General features: G+C 35.8%; 1 protein-coding gene across 1 annotated transcript in view; it reads left to right on the forward strand.

Annotated features, from left to right (window-relative positions):
• Window positions 1-25,061, forward strand: part of RHBDD1 (rhomboid domain containing 1) — a 56,510-nt gene that overhangs the window by 13,512 nt on the left and 17,937 nt on the right. Inside the window, exons 3-6 of the mRNA XM_086618466.1 lie at window positions 1,542-1,674; window positions 12,041-12,129; window positions 13,757-13,807; window positions 17,738-17,857. Coding sequence (XP_086474592.1) covers window positions 1,542-1,674; window positions 12,041-12,129; window positions 13,757-13,807; window positions 17,738-17,857 — 393 coding nt within the window. The remainder of the gene's footprint in view (window positions 1-1,541; window positions 1,675-12,040; window positions 12,130-13,756; window positions 13,808-17,737; window positions 17,858-25,061) is intronic.

Here is a 25,061-nt window from a genome sequence, read left to right on the forward strand (position 1 = left end):
CAGTTCAGATCAAGCATTGAGTATTGCAGCCTGTTCTGATGTGGCTGACTTCCTGTAGCATCTTCTGAGTATTCCTCCAAGCTTGGAAATGTGGGACTGCAGCCTATGGGCCTGCGCATTTGACCATTATTCAGGCAGCAGATTCAAGTAGCTCTGACAGAGTTAGTATCCATAGTTGATCTTTCTAAACCTTCAACATTCTCGACATGACCTTCAGCATAGGTAATTTTTCTTCAGCTGGGGCAAGTGGCATGTATATGGAATAGCTGTTGAAGAAAATACGAGTATTTTCCTGATAATAACTGTTTCTTTAAGAGGCACTCTGTAGACACATTTATGACCCATTCACTTTACGAGATTTTAAGAGTTTTTAAATATTATTTTAAATGGGTGAAACAGACCTGCCCTTGTTCCCTGGGTGGAACCTGACAATACACCAGGTCATGCAGTTCCAAAGGGACACTTAAGCCTCAAAAAAAACCCCACAACAGAAGTAATAAAAATTGAAGCTGTACAGACAAGGTTCTGGTGAGCCAACGGTGGACTGGATGGAGATGACTCTTAAACTATGCTGCTGCTATTGAATATTTCTCCCTTTTAGTAGTTAATAGTTTCTCAACAAGTCCTGTTTTATCAGTAGCAAATAGGTTGAACGTGTGTGTATGTGCATGCATGCATTCCTGTTTATATTTGATCCTAGAGTAACAATATTTATATCACTGGCTAGATTAAGGAATTTTACTTCCTCCGTTTTCTATGATGTTAGAAGGGGACGGAAACCTTTTTCATGTTTTTATTTAGTATATCTGTATTGACATTCAACTCTGCTGTCTTTTCCATGTTAAATCTTTTGCTTGTTGATTTTTCAGATTTTTTTTTTTCAAACCACTGTGTGAGCTTTCTCTTGAGAAGAAATTTTTCAAAAGTATTTTATAAGTTCCAGTAAATTATGTGAATTCATTCTGTCGTATTGGCTATTGCTTGCATGGCTAAAACAGTTGCAGTCAATTAGAAATGAATTATTATTTATTGTAATTAAAGGTGGTTTTTCTACTTTTTTTTTTCAGAAACAGCGATTCTGGATTATATGTAAGATGATTTTCCATTAATTCAGAGTTTGAGCCTACTGTTGAGCTTCACATGCATCTCTCTCTTGTTTTCAGTAATGGCTTTTCTCAATTCACAAAACATTTTTTTTTGAGTTTAATAATTTTGTCAATTATTTCAACTAGAACTCTCATTTTAAAATTGTGTTTGTATTGTTTTGAATACCCAAATAGCTACCCTGACTAGACTTATTAAAAAGCAGCTTAGAATTGGTATTATGCAAATATGTAATTTTTAATCCTTTTTTTTTTCTCAAGTCACTGAAAAGTATCACTGAAAAAACAACTCAAAACTGTTGATTTGATATGCAACAGTATGCTTCCTGGTGCTGTGAAACTGCATGGTACTTCAATTCCGGTAGTTAAGTTGTCTGCATTTTTTTATTATTTAGACACAAGTACTTCACTCATTATGTGATTTCTTCTTGTTTGCAGGAGTCTTGTTTGCTTTGAAAGTTCTTAACAACCATTACAATCCAGGAAGAGTTAGCAGTGTCCTTGGATTGCAGATATCCAGTAAATACGCTTGTTGGGTGGAGCTGGTGGCTATTCATTTAATCTCCCCAGGGTAAGTGCATTTAATATTTCAAAGTTAGGAGAAGAGATTTGGGCTATTTGAAGTAGTTTGAAATGTATCGTGAAGTATGTGTAGTGTTGTTAGCTGGTATCCAAATCAAGTGTTGATGCTACAATAAATTGTTGCGGCTACAGTCTGCTTTTTTCCTTAACACTCTCTATTTTCACCACCTTTCAAAATAAAAAGCTGAAATACTGTGCCCAGAAGATATCACTAAGTATTTAAGGGAAGATAACAAAAGTTGATGGACAAGGAAAAGGGACATGCATTTTCAGCAAAGTAACCAAACTAATACACTGTAGCGCCAAGGGCTTCATGTGCAAAACAACATTCCACTGTTTGCTTGCTATTTCTATCCTATTCTCTTCTGTCCGTTTGTTGTGGTCACTCCTCTAATTTATGATAAAGCTACCATCCAGTATTTTGCAAGTTTTATGCAGTTTTGCTGTCCTGCAGTCTTGCTGATGGCCTCCTTCAATTTTCCTGTGTGCTCAGTTCGGCAAGCACAGTTCATCTGCCCCCACCTCTGTGACAATAATGCCTTTCTCTTCTTTGGCAGTTGATTTCTGGAGTTCTAGTTTCAAATCAGTAATTTTCTTGTATAATATCTTATAACTGTCAATCATCTTGGAGAATGTATGCGAAGTACAGACACTAAACTTACAAACTACCAAATCACAGTTTATATACAATTTGCCACTTTTCAGAAAGATTAAAAAAAAAAAAAGAGGGAGCAATACTGATATACTCCTCATCAGATACTATAGTAAATCAGATAAATGTTTCCTAGACCAGAATGAGAATTCAAATATTACTTATTTTGAACACTGGTTTTATTTCTTTATGACTTACTGCCTGATTGACTGCAGCAAGGAATCCTAGGTTAAAAGACAGACGAACTGTAGAGTGCTTTGTGCCACATGCAATTTTAAGTGTAAGCTGAGAGGCCACTTGCATGACATTACTATAGGTATAAAACCAAAGTTTTCAGTGCATTAAAAATATTCTTCTGAAAAATACAAACTGTCACATTAGCGGAACATAGGTTTTTATTTGGTGATATGTTTATATCAACATGGGTTTATGAAAGGCAGGTCTTGCCAATCAAACCTGATCACCTTCTATGACAGGGTGACCCGCCTGGTTGACGAGGGAAGGGCTGTGGATGTAGTTTTCCTTGACCTCAGTAAAGCCTTTGATACAGTTTCTCATAGTGTTCTGGTTGAGAAACTGATAACTGCTGGCCTGGATAGGCACACCCTCCTTTGGGTTAAAAACTGGCTGGATGGCCGGGCCCAAAGAGTGGTGGTAAATGGGGCTAAATCCGGCTGGAGGCCGGTCACCAGTGGGGTTCCCCAGGGCTCAGTGCTGGGTCCAGTTCTAACATCTTTATCAATGACCTGGATGAGGGAATTGAATGTACCCTCAGTAAATTTGCGGACGACACCAAGCTGGGAGGCTGTGTCGATCTGCTCGAGGGTAGGGAGGCCCTTCAGAGGGATTTGAACAGACTGGATCGTTGGGCTGAGGCCAATGGCATGAGCTTTAATAAGGCCAAATGCAGAGTCCTTCACTTGGGGTATAAAAACCCCAAGCATCGCTATAGGCTTGGGGAAGAGTGGCTGGAGAGCTGCCTGGCGGAGAAGGACCTGGGGGTGTTGGTTGACTACCAGCTTGATATGAGCCAGCAGTGTGCCCAGGTGGCCAAAAAGGCCAATGGGATACTGGCGTGTATCAAGAATAGTGTGACCAGCAGGAGCAGGGAAGTGATTCTGCCCCTGTACTCGGCACTGGTGAGGCCGCACCTGGAATATTGTGTCCAGTTTTGGGCCCCTCGCTTTAAGAGAGATATTGAGCTCCTGGAGCGGGTCCAAAGAAGGGCAACTAAACTGGTCAAGGGGCTGGAAAATAAAACTTATGAGGAGCAGCTGAGGGAGTTGGGGCTGTTTAGCCTGGAGAAGAGGAGGCTGAGGGGAGACCTGATTACAGCCTACAAATACTTGAGAAAAGATGGTGGGAAGGTAGGGGAAGGGCTCTTTACATTAGTGTTGGGTGATAGAACAAGAGGAAACGGGTATAAGCTTAGTCAGGGGAGATTCAGGTTGGATGTTAGGAAGTATTTCTTCTCTGAAAGGGTTGTCAGCCACTGGAATAGGCTGCCCAGGGAGATGGTTGAGTCCCCATCCCTGGATGTGTTTAAGAATAGGGTGGATGATCTACTTGGGGATATGGTTTAATGGGGATTAGGGATGGTTGGACTCGATGATCTCTAAGGTCTTTTCCAACCTAGAAATCTATGAATCTATGTTTAATACTACCGTTCATTTTATTATTAAAGAATAATGAAAGAACATTATGTCTGAAGTAAAACCATGAGCATATCGTACTGTCTCTGGTAGAAGAGTATGAGGTTAGTGGTTGGGTGCTGTTGTTTTTCAGTTGCATTACTGCAGAAATGTGTTTAGGGTGGAAAGTGTATAGAAGATCCAGAAATAATGTCAAAAACCTTTCCATAATTTTATGGAAGCTTAGATTGCTGCCTGGCCTAAAGAACTTCTATATTGTTACATGCAATCCTGATACGACAATTTCACAGCACTTAAATGATAATGAGGGCCATAGAAAGCAAATAGTAATCTGCAGAATTTCATGTTCGAGAACACAAAATGTTTAATTAGTAACTGCCAACTGCCTTGAAATGAACCATAACAATTGTAGCTCTGAGAGCATTGCTCCTAACGTGCTCATAGTCGTGCTCAGGGCATGTTGCAATATTTGAAGTGTCTGATTAAATGGTGTCCCTTTGTAGACCGAGTTGCATAATTTAGTTTTGAATAGATAAGAGGTCAGTAATTTGGGCAGAATTCTGTCCAGTCAGAAAGATATGCAATAAATTTGGACCTGCTCTAGTGGAATGATGTATCTATCCCCTAAGAATCCATAAGCCATGAAGGATTCAAAAGTAATATTGAGGCTATTGAAAACTTTGATTTGTGTGCTAGGAGAGGGTTTAGAGTTTTTCTGGTATCTTTTAGTTCTCTTTCTCAGTAATGTTTTTGCTATGGGGAAATTTTGAAACACGTGTAATATGCTTTTAATCTTTGCCTTCCATAAAGTAAGGATATTGAGATTTAGGCTTTTTATAGCAATCCTCGGGTTTATTTCTTCAGTGGCAGGCACGTGAAAAGTTAATTTCAGTTTAATCTCTATGCCACTTCCAGAATTGGGCATGTGGTTTCTTAAGTCATCCATCCCTTTTGCATGGAGATGATTTACCGATACTCACTATTAAAGGAAAAGCTTATCTTTCAGGTTGTTTCTGAACTAACTCAAAATACCTATCAGATTGACAAAGACAACACTTTAGAGTTGGAAGCTGGACATTGCAGGTTTTTTTTCAGACTTCTTTTTCAGAAAGTTGGGTAGCAAATGATGAAAATAATGGGAGATTGGAAAACTAGGAGTGGAGAAGAGTAGAGAATGTTTTTTCAGCACTCAGAAATGTTGAGGTTTGATATTATGACTGTCCAGAATTTCTCTTTTTGCAGTTTGTCAGAAATAGTGAGATATGGTATTCTGGAGTTCAGAGAATCTCAAAGATGTCTAACATTTCAGTAGTTACTGCATTTCTGAAAACTGACTTAGGCATTTCTCTAGACTTCCTTTTGCTCTGTGTTTTGGTAGGTTTTATAGTTACTGACTTTCAGGTGTCTTAAGTTTTCCTCGTCCGTGTAACAACTGTATTGGTAAGTGTTGATCTGAGCCAGTTCTGTTGACTTTTTTCTTTTTTTGGCAACTTCAGCGCTTATAGCAATAAGTTACATCGATAGTTCCTCATCTTAAAAAGACTTTGCAAACTGAGAACTATTGCACACAAGAACAAGAGCTCAGCAACAGATACACATTTGGCAATAGAGATGCAGATCATTGTCATAAGCATTCATAGCTGACAAATGAAAATGTTATACAGTTGTAATGTATAATGGATCAATAATTACATCTAGTTGTTGCTTCATTTCACCTGGGCTCAAGGATCCATCGCAACTCAAAATCTCAAAGCAGATCATTGTCAAAACAAGTAAACATAATAGAAATACTGAGCTTTTAATAAAAAAAACCCAAAACAACCAACCAACCCTCACCTCCCCCAAAAAACCCAAATCACACAAAAATTAATTATATTTGAAAGTATAAGAACATATTTTGACAAATCTGGTTTTAAATTTTGATTATATGGTGTTGTAGCCTTCTCAGTCTCAATGCCGATACAACATCTGGTGTGAATACAAATATTTTGCATAGCTCTAATGAACTTAACCTCATGAGATCATTTGTATGTATCTATTTTCCTATTTCATCTGTTTTAATTTCTCACTTATTTAATGCTTAGGGATATCACTGGTTATCAGTCAGATTGACTGTTGAACTGTTTATTATACTGTTTATTCGCAAGAACTGTCCCTCAGGAACAAAAGTGCTAAGAAAAACCAAACAAACGAACGAAAATAACCTAGACTTGACTGGAATGGCATTACATGATGAGAATTATTTTATAGCCTTTTAATCTTTTGTCCAACTTAGCTTTTACTTTTCTGTAATATTTTCTCTACACGCTACAAAATTGCTAACAAGTTTCCCATTTCCATTTAAAGAAACAATGACATTTTCCTGTATAGGGCTGTGTAAAACAAGTTGATTTTTATGCAGTCATTTAATTTGGTTTAATTTGCATTCGGATAAGTTGTTTAGCACTGGTAAATTGACTACATGGCCTACATTTTAGCAAGATTAAATTTTGTAGCAAAGTGTATAAATTGCGATATGCAGGTGACTGTCCTTTTGTTAATTTGGAAATAAGCTGTGTATAAATACATGGACTTGATTCCTATAGTCTCAAAAAATTAATTGTTTTTCAGAAATAAAGTTTGTCTAGATTCTTGTTGTATATCACTTTCATATTATTCCTTTGTTTGCTTGTTCAGTGAACACACGCTTCCTAGCCTTGGAGTAGGAGATGCATAGAAATAAGATTTTTTCACAAAAGACTGCACCAATGGCTTAAGCTAAAGACATACTTATGGTAAAAAAGCGGCTTTGTCCTGTGGTAGAATTGTGTGCATAAATAATAATGCCTATCAAACTTTGGGATTTGCTGTTAGGAAGAAGTTATTAAGTGGTAGGTATAGGCTTTCTTGCACTATTTTCATTTGTTGAGTCAGGACTGACACCACAGAGTTGAAACAACTCAGGATAAATTCACCAACAGTGAAGAATTTGTTTAAATTTATTGTAAGGATAATGGAGCAATGTGAATGTAAAAATTAATGCTGAGAGTCTTGTTAACATTGGGTCAGAATCTCTCGTATGTGAAAAGCAAGTGGTTTTCCTTCTTGTGATACCAGTTTGCATGGAAATTACACAGCCAAATGAAAAAATATAATTAATTCTGTTTAGAAGATTTTTCTGAAGAAATGAGCACATCAGCTTGATGGCAAACGTCTTCAGGAAACAGTATTTAGACATATTGCAGAATTATCATTAGTATGAAGTGAATGGTTGAGATAAATAAGATCTCTGGGGATAGCTACATTTTCAAACAAAAAATTGAGACATTATTTGAATTTCTTTGAACCAGGGAGAACATTAGTTAATGTTGATAAAGCTCATTGGCATTTAGAGAAAAAACATGCAATTTAAAAAGTCAAGAACCCTCCTTTTATTCCAATTCAAAGCTCAGCTTGTATTATAGAACTGAAAATTGTACTGTGAAAAAAATAATTATCTCTTAATTTTTATTTATTAACCAACAGGAAAAAAGACAGTAGTTTATCATGTCACAATTGCGAGAATGTTTATTCATTAATCTAACTGACAAATAACAGTCAATTTTTACCTAGTAAAATATACATTCCAGTCAAGACATTGCTATTCTTATGGATAGCGTTTAAAAAAGTGCTTTTTGGGACTGTTGATAATGGAGGTTGCTTTATTGCTGGTACTGTAAGAGTTTTTAATTATATCCAGGATTATTTAATGTATATTAAAAAGTGAAAAGTAGGAGCAGCCTCAGGTTTATGGTTCAGACAAGAAAGAAGAGTGGAATTTATAATACACGTGAAAGGAGCCTTAGTAATATGTGCTTGACTTCCTTAAGCAACTTATTTTGTGCTTTTTGTGAGCTGTTTATAATTTCTTTTCAGCCAGAATCAATGGCATTTAGTTCGAAATTTTGCATATAATCCTGCCTTGTGAAAGCAGATGTAGTTTTGCAATTAAGTTTAATATCAGCAGATAAAACTCGGACAGCCTCATAGGCAAGAAATCCATTATGCAAAGTTTTTAAAAAGACAATCTGCTGAAAATTAAAATTCACTGTAAAATGTAGTAAAATGTCAAGAAGATTGACATTAAAGTATTATTGGGGATTAATGATTCAAATATATTTAAGTTCATTGGAAATAGAAGTATCCACTTTGGACTGAGGCATGTGGATAGAAGAACATTAATTGCATGCATAAAACAGTCATTTTATGTAAGGTAGTTAAATTGAATAATTCCAGTCTTTCTCCATAAAATAAGAAAAATTATAGAGGATCTGAATGAATCTGATCTCAAAAAAAATGCTCTCAATGATAATGTCAGACAGACAGACATGTACATGTTTATATATAAACATGTGTATATATAATTTACACTTATCAATATTTAGTCGAATTCACTTTTAAAGATCATCACTATAATAAACTCTGATTGCTCTTTGCAGGGTCTTAGTAGCCCTCTCATTTTCCCTTGCAAAGCAGAGGCAAACGTGGGAGAACGGGCCCTGAAGCCAGGAGGATCTGGGAAGCCTCTGCCTGATGTGGATGGAGACTGCTCAGTTTCTCCAGGCAGCTCGTTCTACTACTTCAATGTTTTTAAATCTCTTGCAGTGACTTATGTCTATTACTCCTTACCCTATGGATAGAGAACACGGAGAGTGTATTCATTCCTATTGGTGACAATCTCCCATGTTTTAAGATTATTCTATCTGTGAGGGAATTCTTCAGTAGACTTAAGTGATTGTGATCCTTTCAGTCATTTCTCAGATGATGTTTTGTGGGCTCTCTGTTTTTTTAGTTGCTCTTCCTTTTGTGCAGTATGCAAAAAGTAGGCTCAAGTCTCCAGCTGAGACCACTGCTGATGAGTAGAGCAGAAGGCTACTTCATTTTACTTCCAGATAGTGCTCCTGTTTACTTATGTCCTGTAAAATACGTGTCTTTTCTACAGTGGTGTGACATGTTGATCTGTGCTTTATTGTGTAATTCACTGTGTACCCCAGGTTCTATCCTGAAGCTCTCCTACTAGGCAGTCGCTTCTAGCCTCTTGTATAGTTGATGATTTCTGCGGTCCGTTCAGAACTCCATGTTTGTCTTTATTGAATGTTTTTTTTCCAAACCGCTACTTCATTTTTTCAAGGTTGCTTTAAATTGTAATGGGACCTTTGCAGCTTCTCTTGGCTTGTGATTTGCAAATTATATTTGGAATAGACTCCTGCAGATTGATTCATATCCTTGATCCAAGACTCCTCGATTCATATCCTAAGTTTGATAATGAGGCATTGATAAGTATTAAGCCAGGCTTACCAACCACTTATGGATCTGCTTAGTGCAGTTTTAGCTTATGGTTTTTAAGCTTTCTTTATGACAAATGCTGTGAGACAGTGCTGTGTTCTTGCAGCATGTGTGACATCTAATAATTCTCCCTTCCCATGAGGCTTGTTGTCCTGTCAAGGAGGAATTTAGGTTGATTTGACATGCTGTATTCTTGTTAAATCTCTGTTCTACTACTGATGTTCTTATCTTGGTTGTATCCACAAATTATGTGTCTTTGTAATTGTTGAGCAAATAGTTTTATCTGGGAACAGAAGACAGTGATTAGTCTGTAGTCCTCTGACTAGAATCCTCCTCCTCTATTTCTCTTTTTTTTTTTTCCTTTTCTTTTCTCTGCTTAAGAATAGGTATAGAAATACCATTACAGTCCTCTGGATCTTACTTATCCTCAAAACAGCTAGGAAAAGACAAAAGTTAACCATTTCAGAATTTTATTGCATAGTTATATTTTTTTTTCATTTGTTCTGAAAACATAAAAAGTGGTTTTTTGTATATAAAACTGTATATTATCTGTATGGTTTAGTTGTTGCATTTGGAAAATATCTGTAAAGATGTTTTCCATATTATAAATGATACCAAGCATTAGCAAAAAAAGATATTAAGTTATCATTTGAGTAAATTACAATATAACATGTTCTAAAATGAAGTGGTGTTTGCTTAACTTGGCTGTAACGTTAAGCATTTTGTTACTGTAAGGGAAGCTGTCTTTTTGTTCTCTACAGAATTACTTTTCCTCAGTAATTACAAGGAGCAAGGTGCTACTGTTGATCACACTCTAATTTTATGACAGCGTATGGTGAAAATTTGATGTCATTTATCAAATGTACTCATTTTCTGCTTGTCACTGATAGTGTATATGTGTAACAGTGTAACTGATACTCTTTTTCATGTAGAAAACCCTGTTTAGTCATTTTCATTACATGTTTCTACTCCTTGAATTTAATTTATAATTAAACAGTCAGTAGTGTTTAGGCATCTAGTACACTAACCTGCTCAGTAGGCACGAAGTGGAAATTATCTCCCTAAAGACTTCTTAAAGTTGAAGGATTTTGATTATTGATACTGTGTAAATTTACAGCATCACTGTATTGCAAGCAAAGACCTTGATTTTGGGTTTTATGGAAAAATGTTGTGCCCTAATAAATCAAGATGAGCATAAAATTTGTCTAAAACACTGCCAATAATATAGGTGAATCAATCTCATGTTGGTGATTTCTAGAGTAAGGCATCTTGAAGTATTTAATGTTTTCTGTTTACAGACATTTTCCATGTCAGGTATGTATTTTTCACAAATTTGGAAAATGTGTTCCAGGAAAATCTGTACCAGACAAATCTGTTTGGCAAATTAGTTCTTTATAGATGCTTTATTTTGTAACTACCTCTTACCTACAAATTTTCACATCAGCATTTGTGTGTTACTCTTAAATAAATAAATTAATAAATAAATAAAAGGTTGGTAGGTTGGTTCCTTATGGAAGAGAACTGCAGCTCTACATAGCAGAATACAAGTTTGTGCTTAAGTAGGTGGCAAAAGAGTGAGTTTGGATTTGATCTTTATCTCCCTCTAGTGAACATGCATTTTCTTATATACTTTTACCAGTGATGCCTGGAAGTTGTGTTGTCATGAGTGCATATGCTATTATATATCTCTTCTGGATTTCTGATAGAAATGTGAGAAGTGTAATGTTTAAATCTATTTCTGCATTGAACAAAGGTTTCATTTCTGCTTTATAAGGCAAAAAAGCTCATGTTATTTGAATCTTTGGACAGTCGGTGTAAGTCCAGTGAACTGAGTTATTTATAATTGCATATGCTAGGAAGTCTTAATGTTGGGTGTATTGGTTTCTTTAACATCAGAATAGAGGTGAACAATTTTCACATTAGTGTTTAAACCTGATTGAACTCAAACGATTTTACTCTTAATTAACATTTAAACCTGGTTAAACACAAAAGAATTTAACTAATTTGAATTCTGAAAATTAGTTTATGAATTTCTAGAGTACCCTGTAGTCATGGCAATACTTGGAGCAAATCTCCTTATTTACTGTAAACGTATGCTTCCATGTTGATGATTTCTCAAAAGACTTAAACTTTTTCATTCTTTATGCAAATGGACAGTGATCTTTTTAAAATAAATTGTTATGTATAGAAGAGAATTTGGATCTCAACATTTCACTCATTCTTTTAATTTTGAAGGTGCTGTGTTACAAATTTTGCAGTGGATCTGCGTTCATGCTTATCTCAGACTAATTGTAGGATTATATTGGTAGTGCAGTAGAAAGTACTGTATTTATGCTTTCACTTGAAACTGTAAATGGTTTTGGTAGAGCCTACCTAGACATTTCAGTGTAATTCTATGGATTTACTTTCTTATAGCTTAAAACCAGTTTCTTACCTCAGTAAGTCTTTAAATGCTTTTAGGGAAATGGTGTTCTGTCCTTTAAACAAGCAATTAAAATGATCTCTCCGATTGGTTTCCAGCTTCTTCAGGATATTTGTTAGACACTTTTCTGTAACTGTATATACCTACCAATTTTAAAGTAGTCGTGGAGAAAGAAAACTTGGCACTATGTCCTTGCAGGCAAGTCACTTCTCTGTGCTTGGTCTCACTCAGACTTTCTCAGGTACAACAAATTCTGCACTCCCCTTCTGGATCCCTACAAAAAAAGTCTTCCTTTCTGTCACTCACAAGATTTTCCTTTTTGTAGGACTTCTTTTGCTGGGCATCTGGCAGGGATTCTTGTTGGATTGATGTACACTATGGGACCTCTGAAAAAGATCATGAAAGCCTGTGCAGGTATATAGTTTTGTTCAATTTGTAAAATCTGCATAAGAGACACTTTTATTTTTAAAATTCAGTAGGTCTTGCATATAGAAATTCAAGCCATTCCAGAAAGTTTTTAGGCATTTAAAGATATGCTGATGATTAAAATGAAGGCAGAAGAAATAAAGCAACTTTTTTTTCTTAAATATGGATGATAAGAATCAGTAAATGTGTCTTTCAGATATTTTTGCTTAGAGGCATACCTTTTACCTTTGTTTTTAAATGTTTTGTTTAGAGTAAACTGTTTCACATAAGATGTCAATGAAAATGTCACTTTAAATGAAGTGTGGTGAAGCCATAAAAACATGCCAGAACGATATGTTTCCGTGTTGATTTCTGCTACTTGTGTTCATTCTAGAGGAAGTTTGAAAAAGGAGATGGCATGCTTGAGATATTGTTACTGGAATTCTGAAGGTTTCCACCAATGTGTTACTACAGCTTTTCATATTGTAGTAATGCTTATTTTTAAAAGATCATATCTTTAGACATCTTTAGTCTAACAATTGTTTTAAATGCAGCCCTGTAAACTTTTATAGGAACACTCCCATAAATTTCGGTGTTTTAATTGGAAGTCTAAGCCGTGTCACAACAGCTGTACTGAGGTTGGTTGTCAGAATATTTGTTTTTTATGTCTGATTACTTACTATGTTGTGTACTTTATTCATGACTGTGCCACCAAGTTGACCAAGGAAATGGTGTTTGCATAGTGGGAAGTTACTTCAGATGTGTATGCTTTTCACAGGAGGTGTTATTGCGGTTTGGTGATGCAGTCTGTAAGTCATACATGCTTAGCAGCTTTAAGTGGAAAAATAGAGACTGAAGCGTCAAATTTCGCACCCCACTGGGGTGAACAGACATTAAGTGTCGCGGTAGTTAAATGTTTGTATTGCATGTTTCTGTGGCATGAGGCACTATCTGATGACTATCAGGACGGTCAAGCATCGGATCACGCTGCCTTGGGAGGTTCACATTGTCCATCCTTGGATGTTTTCAAGACTTGACAAGATAAAGCCCTGACTGAGTAACCTGGCTGATCTCTTAGCTAACCCTGTTCTGAGTGGGACTTGGGCTAGGGACCTTCTGAGGTCCCTTCCAAACTGAATTATTCTAGGATTCTGTGATAAAACCCATGGTACTGCTAGTGAAACATGCTATGGAGATCCTGCTGCTGTGAAGGTTTCTGTGTGACTAAGACCTGAAGAAAAGTTCTTTTTCTCCCATGTAGCAGAGTAGAAACGGTGCAGTGTTACTCCAGTCCTCAGTTTTCTGTGCGTTAACCCATTTTTACCATTGCACAGTCTCAGTGCAGAAAATACTCGTTTTGAGTTCTGGACGACATTTGTTAGGTTGGTTTGCATTTTTCTGGTCTACATGGATATGTTACTTAAACATGGCACGCTACTATAAAATCTGGGACAACATACAAGCTTACCAATACTATGTTGTCTCACTGATGCAAAAAAAATTCATAGATAACTTGTGGTTTCGTATTTGTATCTTGTGAAACAGAGAGTACTTGAAATTTTTATTTTTCTGTTTTATAAAGACAGACAATGTGATCATTTTATTCTAATTGTACATGCATTATTCTTACATTTAGGTGGTGTTTCTTCATTCACTGACCCTGCCAGGCCAAGAGACTACTATTCAGGTAAGGACTCTCACCCCCTTACCTAAAAACTTATTCCAGCTTTAAAAATAGGGACATAATTTTTGCTAGTGATAGGAAACCTATAAAGAAGCTAGTTAAATGGAAACTTATATAATATATAAAATATTCTGCACAGATGTATACTCACTAAACTTATTACTTCTCTGGCCATATCTCACCTTGCGTTTTTAGGGAACTGTGTGGATGTATTTCGTACAAGATGCTTTACACCTCAAATTAAGGTCATGACTTCATAAAAGGCTACCCTTGGGAAATACCATCCCTTCTGCAGAAGGTGTAGCAGGGTGAAATTGTGTCTACTGAAAGCAGCCCTTTGAACTTGGTAAATCTGCTCTGATCTGACAAATTTATCTCTTCTGTTCTAGGATGGTTTTTTTTTCTTCCCCTCCAACAAGGAACTTCTTCCTTTGAACACTTTTTGTAAATCAAGTAATTTACATGCAAAAAGCCCACTCCTCACCAGAATAAATTGAAGCTATCTTCACAGTATATAGATGAATAGTTGAAATACTGGCACGCTTCCAATGTAACACATTTGGTTCACTTCTCGTGCAGAAATTGAGTCATTATATGTGGAGTGTATAGAAATAATAGGTGAAGGCCTTGTCTGGGAGGGACGGAAGAGGAGCCAGCTGTGTGAAGGGCTATGTGTTGGATCAAAGCTAGGAGATGCGTAGTGTATCTTGGGAGATATCTCCTACAGTGATTTATACTCTTCCTTAGGCATCTGCTGTAAGAACAGGATAAATATGTAGTGATAACTCCTTCAAATATCTGCCAGTGTGCAGTGGCTTGTGGCTTAAAGATGTTCTCAGCAGAAAGTTTTATGAGGGAATTTTGTCTTTAATAGCTCGTGATAGATTCTTCTTCCATGAATTTGTCGAAAGCTCTTTGAAATGCCATGAGTTCTTTTTAACACCTATAACATCACAGAAGAAGAAATTCACAGTTTACTTCCCAGTGTAGAATCTGTCATTTTTGTTTGTTTTGAACCTGCTAGCTGCTAATTTCATCTGATGCACATTAATTCTTCTCTGGGAAGGAAAACCAAACCTTCATTCTTTATTTACTTTCTTTGTATTCTTTATGGTTTTTTAGACTTCAGTTCTATGCTCGCCATAGTTATCTTTTCTTTCTGTTTGGAAAGTTGTAGTCTATGTGGTTGCTTCTATGAAAACTATATTATGTGTTTGATCGTTCTTACTGTTTGTTGATATTTAGTCATGCAGGATTTTAAAATTGTTTTTAGTCTTTTATAAGTGAAATGTGCTACTCTGAGTCAAGGTTGTTGCTGCTTTTATTCTCCATGATGAATTTTGTCTTCCATGATCTACCTCCAATTTTATTATTACATTAAATAATTCCTACTGGTGAAATTATGTACCCTTGAATATTTTTGAAGCTTCTGTTTTGTAATTCCTAACCAAAACATCTTAACCTACTTTCCTTACCAACAGCAACAAGGATTGTTGTAACTTAAAAGTATATTTACCCAGGATTTCCGTTATTCCAGTTCTCAAGTCAAGAAACACTTGATCTAAAGGCCAGTAAAGAAATAAAACAGAAGTAATATTGTGAAATGAACTAAGATGTGAACATAGACTAGGTAGTGAGCATAAGCTACGTGTTTCCATGGCTGGCAGTCTCAGCCCAGTTAAAGATGTTCACCTGGCTACAGGTACTGTTCAGTCCACCGGGACCTGAGTCTGCTGCTTGCATTGTTCTGTAGTCCACATTCATAGAGATTAAATCTTCCTTCAGTATTCTGGTATAGCAGGGTGGGTGGAAACTCTAAAGATTTGTATCAGAAAAAGGTACTTTAATGGCTAATGAAGATAAGAATTTGTATTTGATGTTTAAACTTTATAATCTGTTGCAGCCACACTGCACAAACACCAGCTTCTTGGAGCTTGGGTGGGTGTATAAGACCACCCTTGCGGAAGCAGATCAGACTCCTAATAGCCTGTTACTTTTTCTTTTCTAGCTTTTCCTAAACAGGGAAAAGGGAAGAGATTTCATGTAACATATCTAGCATGATGGGGACTACATAACACCTGAGGAGAAAAACTTTAGCATGCTGTCAACACAGAAGTCGGGGGGTTTTTATGTGTCTTGGGCAATCCCTGAGGTAGCCGTGCTGCTGCTTTGAAGTCTTGTGGGCAAAAGGGAGAGAAAGGAGAGAGTTAACTTGAATTATCCTGTCTTCCAAACTTGGCTTTAGATATAACTACATTTTGGTGGGGTTTTTTTGTGGTACTAAATTAATTAGAATGACTTACAACTGCGATTTAAAAAATATACATAGTTGTTGTGTTCATTCCTTTTGTGTATAGTTCGTAATTGTCTTTCATCCTATTCGCAGAAGTCTTTGTGGAAGACTTAACCTTCTGCTTGGTGTATGATATGTTTAATAAATTTGACTATCTGTGAATTAAGAAAACTCTGTAGTGTCATAGGTTAATGATGCATATACAGTGCATCCTTACCTTGATGAATTTTTTTATTTTCTGGTAGTGCTGATTTATTACTATCTGCCTTTAAATACTAATTTAAATAGAAAAATAGATGAAGTTATGATCAGAACAGATTTTATGAAACAGGACAAGGAAACAGCTTTTGAAGAAAAAATATTTTAAATGTAGTTTTAACACATTTAGTATTTAATAACTGAGTTAGATTTTCTCTAAATGCAGTGCATGAATAAAATATTAGGATATCTATTTTGATCAATAGGAATACTTTGAACATGTCAATGTTACTGAACTGTGTCTTCTTTTAAAATAAGATTACAGCTTTCTCAGCACTTAGAACTTGATGACACTGTAAAACATCAAACATACAAAATTTACAGTAATAGAAAAAAACTAATATATGACATCCTTTTTCTTTCATCAGATAATTTCATGCTTTTAGTACCAGAATTTTTATAGTCTTCATGCATGCAGTTTAGAAGCCTCCAGAAAATAAATTTATAGCTGAGAAAATGATTATTCCGATTAATATAATGCAGAGGGGAATGAGGGGAATACATGAAGATTGCATCCAAAGTGTGTATATATAACAGCTAAATGGTATCCTGCAGTTAGTTTTATTTTTCTGCAGAATTATATCTCTTAAATGTAGCCAGTATGTCTTAAAAGCTTTTAAAGTTTGTTAAAAATATAACTGTAATTCATATAGATTAAAAAATAAAAATGGTATTTTCTAACCAGAGGAGTTGCTGATCACTTGAGAAATGGTAGAATCTCAGGTTACTGGAGGATAATACGAAGTGTTCACTGCAGATGTGTGAAAATTATTCTGATGTCAGTTGTATGTTCCAAAAAAGATGAATTTGCAAATGGACAGAATTATGTTTTTTCCTCTGTATGTATAATGCATATATGTATACATACGTCTGTGTGCACATACACATGCATATGAAATATAAGTAGGTATATTTGCATAATACACACAGAAAGAATATATATACTCCTGTACAGAGTAGTGTGCAGTCACTCTGTTCAATTTTTCCTGCTTTTCCTATGGAACTTTTAAGATGGGGCATTACTCTGTTCTTTGTCTTAAGGAACTTCCGGTGAACCAGAGCTGGTGAAAAATGTCTTTCAATTTTTGTGTGAAACATCTTAATAATGGCGGTTCTATGACATTTATAACAATTATAAAAAACCTGAGATGCTTGATCGTCTTTTATCTGTTGTTTTTCTCTCTCCTATTAGCATAGTCTGGCTTTGTAAATTAGGCATTGATTCATGGCATATATTGTATAAGTAATTGAATCCTCATAATTTTTTTCTCTCCCAAATTAAACGTTTGTGGAAGAAAGATAGCAGAAAGATAATGTCTCATTTCATACTTTCCTACTGAGTAGCAGCAGTTTATTTTCCTTATTTTGTATTCATTTTACAGAGTATTATGGCTATCCAGGTTATCAATATGGAACACCAAGGAGCTATTATGATTATACAGGTGGACTTACTGAAGAAGAACAGCTTGAAAGGGCAGTGCTAAACAGTCTTAATGAAAGAGGTAGGAATTGTATTGCATTCTATAGTTTACATTATGATTCATACTGAATAAGGGAGTGGAGGTGGGGTAAGATCTATTGCTCATTATTTCTTTTCAGTATTTTGAACATATCTTCAGAAACAGATGACAGTTTCCTGGAACAAGTTTTAGAGAATGCAGTGTGGGGCTGCAGTATGATTCTCTTAGTATAATTGCTTTTAATCATAGTTGCTTACTGTTTGATTACGTTGCTACTACTATAGTAAAAGAAATGGTTTTAGAACAAAAAACAGTTAAGTAAACTAAGTTGCCAAGCTAGAAAAAGAATCTTACAATACTATAAAAAGTAGTATGAAGTGGTATAATAGAAGAATTGATGTTGCCAGTATATAAACTTTGTGTTTTTATACAAATTGAAGTCACAAGCAATGTACTGAATTCTTACGCTTCACACTGTCCTTTTCTACCTTAAATGAAGTTTATATTATAGCTAGCTGAAAGATCTAAAAAAAAAAAATACATAGAACTGTTTAGAAATAAAAAAGTGTGTATTTTTAACTGAAATTTGTTAGTTACATTGATATATATTTTTTTATAATGCAAGTGAAATCGAGGGCAAGAATACTTTGTAGAATCTATTTCTCAGCTTCTGAAAAGTTCAAGGCTTGAGGGAAAGTCGGTTTGATAGGACTGACAGCACATTATTAGAGCAACACAAGTAAAACATCACACAGTTATGCAAAATTTTTATATTGAAGTGATAAAGGGCATAAGTGAACATAGTATATGTTGTCTGGTGTTGAGATAGTTTTTAATATTAAACATTGCTTCCTCTTTAATCTGTTGCATATCAATGCAGACTCTTTTGGGAATTCCGCAAAGGCTTTAGGTGCTCCTTAAGACATCTTTCAGATTTCTTAACTTTTAAATTTGGTGAAGCTGTAACATGTAATCTTAACAAAAATAACCTGACTGAATATCTTATCAATGTCATTTTCCTTTTTCGTAATCTTAGTATTCTATCTCCCTGGGTGCAAGGAAGCATTCATTAGGAAAAAGATACGGAATCCTCTACTTGTAACTGCAACCCTTAAAATTCAGAGCACCATTCATAGATGTCTGCTCAGAAAATTAATTTACACTACTGTGTTACGGCTGTCAGAGAAATACCAGGCAAAAAAATGAATATCGTGACAAATCATCATCACTTTTACTTTCACACCTTCTGTGATTCTCTTTTTTTATTACGAAGAACATGTTTTATATGGAAGATGGTTTTGAAAAAGGCAGCAGATGAGGCAAGATTGTGATAAGAAAAGGCTGTATTGGGTTTGCGTGGCAAGGTTTTAGTAGCAAGGGGCTACAGGAGTGGTTTCTGTGAGAAGCTACTGGAAGCTTCCCCTGTGTCCCACAGAGCCAATGCCAGCCAGCTCCAAGAGGGACCTCCTGCTGGCCAAGGTCAAGCCAGTCAGCATGGTGGTAGTGCCTCTGTGATAACATGTTTAAGAAGGAGGAAAAAGTTGCTGTGCAACTGCAACTGCAGCCAGGGAGAGGAGTGAGAATATGTGAGAGAAACAACTCTGCAAACATCAAAGTCAGTGAAGGAGGAGGGGGAGGAGGTGCTCCAGGCACCAGAGCAGAGATTCCCCTACAACCCATGGTGAGAACCATGGTGAAGCAGGCTGTCCCTCTGCAGCCCAAGGAGATTAATGGTGGTGCAGATATCCACCTGCAGCCCATGGAGGACTGCACACCTCTCCCCTTGTCCTGATCTCGACCCATGAGCCTTTCGTCATATTTTCTCTCCCCCATTGAGTTGAGGCGGGGTAGTGATAGAGTGGCTTTGGTGGGCACCTGGTGTCCTGCCAGGGTCAACCCACTACAAAGGCTTTTCCAATTTGAAAAATTCCTTAACCTATTTTTTAAAGTAAATACAGCTTTTTGCTTTATTGAGTTTGCATCTATCGTGAGAGTCACCTGGGAGGCAGAAGTGCAGACTTTTAGGGAAATTAGGGGGGTTTTAAGTGATTTTTTTTTTCCTAGTTATCTTCATTTTTTTGTTCACCTTTGTTCTTTAAGCGTGGTTCTGTCTAACTTTCTCCACCACTGTGAAGCTAGAAACTTTTTTAAAAAATAATTTTCTACAGCAAGATTATTGCTGTAATATGTTTGTTCTAGAAATTATTGCAATCTGAGCAGTCACATTTCAAACTGTACTGAAAACCGGAGAAGACAGTAAGAATCTTAGCTTTCAAATAAATCAATAAAATAGCATTTAGTCCATCTGGTTTGTCGGCAGAACACAGTGAATTAGTCACTGTTCATGCTGTCTTAGGAATTTTAAAAAATTAACAAAGTCATAGCAATATGTCAACCTATGTAAGTACTAGACTTTGGGAAGGAATGGGTCTAAAATGAGCTTTCTTGTAATGGATACTTCTTGTTTTACTGTCGTTTTTACATGACATTCTATGTAATTTTTAACATTGAGCTTGATAGAGAAATCCGTCAAAGCTTTTAATGTTATGGATTTTGAGATGTTATTTGCAAGAATGAGCCATGTTTATGGTTTTTTTTTTAATTATCAAGGAAATGTAGTACAAATAACAATGACAAAATTACAATAATAAAAGTATCTAGATAGTATACACCTTAAAGGCTTTCATGTATCAGTGTGAAATATCCACAGCTTTCATTTGTAGCCTTAAATAGTCTACATCACTATAGGTAAGTGAGTATTTTTTTGTCTGCTTGTTGTTTCTGGACAAAGATAAGTTTTCAGCTGTAAGAAGAAATGTATTCTTATTTGGAGAATGCCCTTTGATGAAAAATGAGATAGAATTTAAAATAGCATCTCTAACTAAGTGTATCTCACTGATAGATAACTGTAGCACACCAAGTCACATTTTTAACTTCGTTTTGAGGCAGCAGCATTTCTTAAGGCTATGGTAGTGTCTGTTTTCAGTGCTAGTTATAGTTTTTAAGCCTTACAGATAAGTGAAGCAGGGAAATGTATCATTGTATATTGTTTCCAATATAGTATGGTGTGATCAAATATTTATATAGATGATGTTTTCAATGATTTCACAGGAGTGCTCTAATTTTGCACTTCTTTCTCCTACCTGCTGGAGCACTTCAGTTTGGAAAAGCGAGACTTTAGAGCTGAACTCTTAAAATATTTCCTTAAACAAGCTGCTTAAAGGTTAAGCTTGCCTATAGGCAGATGCCTTATTTCACAGAGGCAAAGGTAATATAAAGCATGTCATTGATCATACCTGTTTTAGTGATGCAAAGGATGAGATGAAATTTACTGTGATAACGAGCAATTAGGATATTCTTCCCTGTCAGTTAGTTTGAAAAATAGTTAGCTTGAATGAGCACTGTGGTTTGAATGCAATACATTTTTTCCTTAAGCATGACATTCACAGTTGCTTGCAATTACATGGATGATGAAACAGGTACTTAACATGACTAAAGAATTTGAAATAGATGTAAAAACAGGTAGCACAATCAAAATTTAGGGCTCTCTTTCCTTATTAATCTTTCCCCCCTGCCCAACGATGACATTTAAACCATCACAGTTGCTCTGTAGCTTGGAAAAAAAAAGAATTGCCGTAACGTTGATTAATTTTTATTCCCCCCTGCCTGCCCTTAGTTGGACAAATGCATTTATTAGAGTTTTTAGACCACAAAATGTACCTTTGCAGATTTGGAATGTTGATCCATTCTTACAGATTACAGCATTGGTATCTGACTAAGCTATTAAAAGAATCAGTGGCATAGTATAGAATTTCCTGGTATCAGTTGTTGACAACTGAAAACTGGTTTGTATTAAGGTGTGCATCGAATTTGAGCTCAGTAGTTACTCTTCTATAATCCCATATATGAGTTGTCTAAACCCACCGTAAAGGTACTGCGTTTCTGCTTATTTTACATTCAGGCATTCCTGAACTGCAATTCTATGTTTATCCTATATCCTGAAAATTTCTTAAATAATAATTAGTATCTAATGCAACAAAAGAAATTACTAGACTTGTTTATGGGATTTATGTAGGCGTCAGGTTTAAGGCTATCAGACTGTCATAATTGTGATAAATGAGTGAGTCCCAAACAGAACTCCAATTCAAGTTTACAATTTATTAGGCGAATAAAAGCAAGCAAACAGCGCTGGGTGCGCCGGGAGTCTCCGCTCCACCAAGACGCACACCATGTAGTTCTTATTTCTGGTTTATATTCCTTTTACTAATACATATTCTCAATTATTTCCTAGAAAAAGGTGGTCTTATTACAATGGGCTCAGAGAAGTTATCTCCATAGTCTCCACCCCTAACCCTCCCAGTTGCGCGTGCGCAGTGTCTCCTGGTGGTCGTGAGTAGGGGTCTCAGGGATGAAGGCTGTATGTCTTCCTCGTGAGGACTTTTTCACCTCCCCAGAAAACTAGCGAAGTCATCAGAATTGTCTTTGTTCTCCATCTTGGCTCCTGCTTATCTTACACAAGGGTTATGCAACTTACAGATACATGACTTAAGCAAGCTAACTTAAAAGTGGTTAAGCGAGATTAGAGATTAAGCGCATACAGGCCCCTAGGCCCCTCTTGTCTAACACCTTGCAACTGGCAGTAAAGCAAAAGAAGAAGAAAGAGAAAAAGAAAAAAAAAACCCAAAATGTTAGGTGGCTTTTGCAAGAAGCGAGAGCTATATACATACCATTCTGCTTTCTCTAGGGCTATGGTTATACAAGAACAAACAGAATGGTTAAAGGTTACATATACAAAAAGGTCATATTTTACTATGTGACCCTAACATTGTTTTATATTGATACGTATCAGGTGAACCCATTTCACAATTAGGGCCCCTGGTTAGCAGCATCATGAGGCATTTCGCAGGTCTACGTTTTTGCATTTCACAGAGATCTTAAACTAAGACAATCACTTATCTTGAATAAGCACACCCTACTCCTCACCACCTATCCGTCTATTGTCCCATATTGACAGGAATCAAATGAACATATTTCACAATAATGATTTAGGCCTTTTTACTAAAAGGAACTGTTATTTACATTCTTTCCTTTCCCAGTTTTAGATATGTTGTTGCTTCAAATAAGAATTGTTTTAAACAGCATTGATTTTTCTTTTTTCTCCAAAGTGTTTTTTTTTTTAATTTTCATTCCTATTGTCATAATTCTGTATTAGTTACACATTGCAATAATTTTTCCTTTAGTTAAGTCAGGAAAATAATTTTGGATTTAAAAAAATCATAGCCATTGATACTTAAACTGTTTGGTTTTACTATGAAGTTAAGGTATATTGGGCAACCTGGTGTAGTGGAGGATTTCCCTGCCCATGGCAGGGGGGTTGGAACTAGATCAACTTTGAGGTCCCTTCCAACTCTAACCATTCTATGATTCTATATGGCTGCCATTTTGTTTAATACTAGTATTAGCAGCTGTCCTTAATGTAACCCCTGTATACTGTATCTCTTATCTATAGCTCACTTGTTCTGCTCAGAAGAAATATCCTGATTAGTGTGGGATGTGGATGTGGATTTTTGTTGTGGTGGGTGTTGGGATTTTTTGTGTGTTGAACTTTTAAGTATCTGTCTTTCAATCTCAATAATGTTAAGAATCCCTTGCAAGCTCATATCTCTACACAAAGGAATTTTCCTCTTTTTCTTAAGACTGAGTTTTTTAAACATGTAGATGATAGTCTTTATAGTTTGTGATTAAAAGGAAATACTTAGAAGTATACATATATAGATATTCCTCTTTTTATAATGAAACTCTCTATATATGCATTTCTTTAGTTCTAATTTAAAACAAAACAAAAAACCTCCATCCACTCAAAATTTTTAGAAGGCCAAGTATGGGCTAGTCATAGGTATATTTGTGGTGTAGTTAGGAAATATCTAGGCATCTGGCTTACCTCTACTCTGAATTTATAAGGGTTCCCGTTTTTTTTTTTTTTTTCTGCTGAGAGTAGTAGCCTATGAAATTTGCCAAATCCATGGAAGATTGTAGTAAGAATGAAACTGATGTGATAAGACTATAGAGAAATGCTGTATAATTTATTTTTTTTCCTAGTGTTACCTATCCCTTCTGCAATTGCAGGAATTGCAGTCATGGCACTTGACTGTGATGGTTTTCTGTAGAAATGCCTTAAATAGATTATATGCTCAAATGTGCAGTACATGATATGAGATTAAAATACATTACATAAAGTCATATGCGATGACTTGCATCTGATTCTTAAAGTCTTTTTTTTTTTTAATTCAGCCTGTGTATGGTCTCAGGTACCCAACAACACTTTCTAGCAAAAAGCTCATCCATCTATGATTCTATGATCTCAACTAGAGCTTTTTTTCCAAGTATCTTTCTAAAACAGCAACTGTGCTCTATGATCCTGAACACCAGCACTTTCTTCAGGCGAATTTCCAGGAAATTAAATCAGTACATTTTTATCATTTCCATACAGACAGTTTTGGTGTATGCTCAGTGTAAGTAGCAGACTGTTTGCAACAAGAAGCATAGCCAGAACTCTGTTATAAATGTTTAATGAATAGCAGTATTCTGTCTGTCTTTTCATAAAAAATAGTGGTTGGTAAAGGATGAAGCAGGTTTACTGAAGATTTGAATCAAAAAAGTCCTGATTCTCTTGATAATGATGGTAAAAGTTCAGCACATAGGTAAGACAAAACACCACTGAGCCTTTCATCAGGGCTTATCTTTTAAAATAAAACTACAGCCCATTACCACCTGTGAAGTACTGTGGTGTAAAGAATAGTTTGTATATCAGTGAAATCATTGTGTTGGAAAACCTCCATTTACACAGGCAAACAGGTTAGCTTCAGACAACTGAAGTGGTTACTGTCCTTTGTTATCTGAACTGGTGTTCATTTAACTTTGTCTAAAAAATATTGGACTGAATGAAAAATATTGGACTGAAAATTGAGAACTCAGAAACATCTTTGTTCCTAGTTCAACTATTTCTGCCTCAGTAGCAATGCAGTAGGGAAAGTTAGATGGGATGGGCAACTAGAATTGGCAACTTCTTCAAATCCAGGTCTCGTGTACTTGTATGTCAACAGACTATTTTTTTTGGTCTAGATTAGAGATCTTAAAACATATCATCTAGTTAATTCCTTCTGAAATGCTACAGTACGTGTAATAGTAGTTGTTTTAATCTTTGAACACACTTGGCTTTTCAATATACTGCTGTGTATCTTTAGTA

Source organism: Tauraco erythrolophus, chromosome 11 (genome assembly GCF_009769465.1).
Source record: "Tauraco erythrolophus isolate bTauEry1 chromosome 11, bTauEry1.pri, whole genome shotgun sequence".
Taxonomy (NCBI): Eukaryota; Metazoa; Chordata; class Aves; order Musophagiformes; family Musophagidae; genus Tauraco; species Tauraco erythrolophus.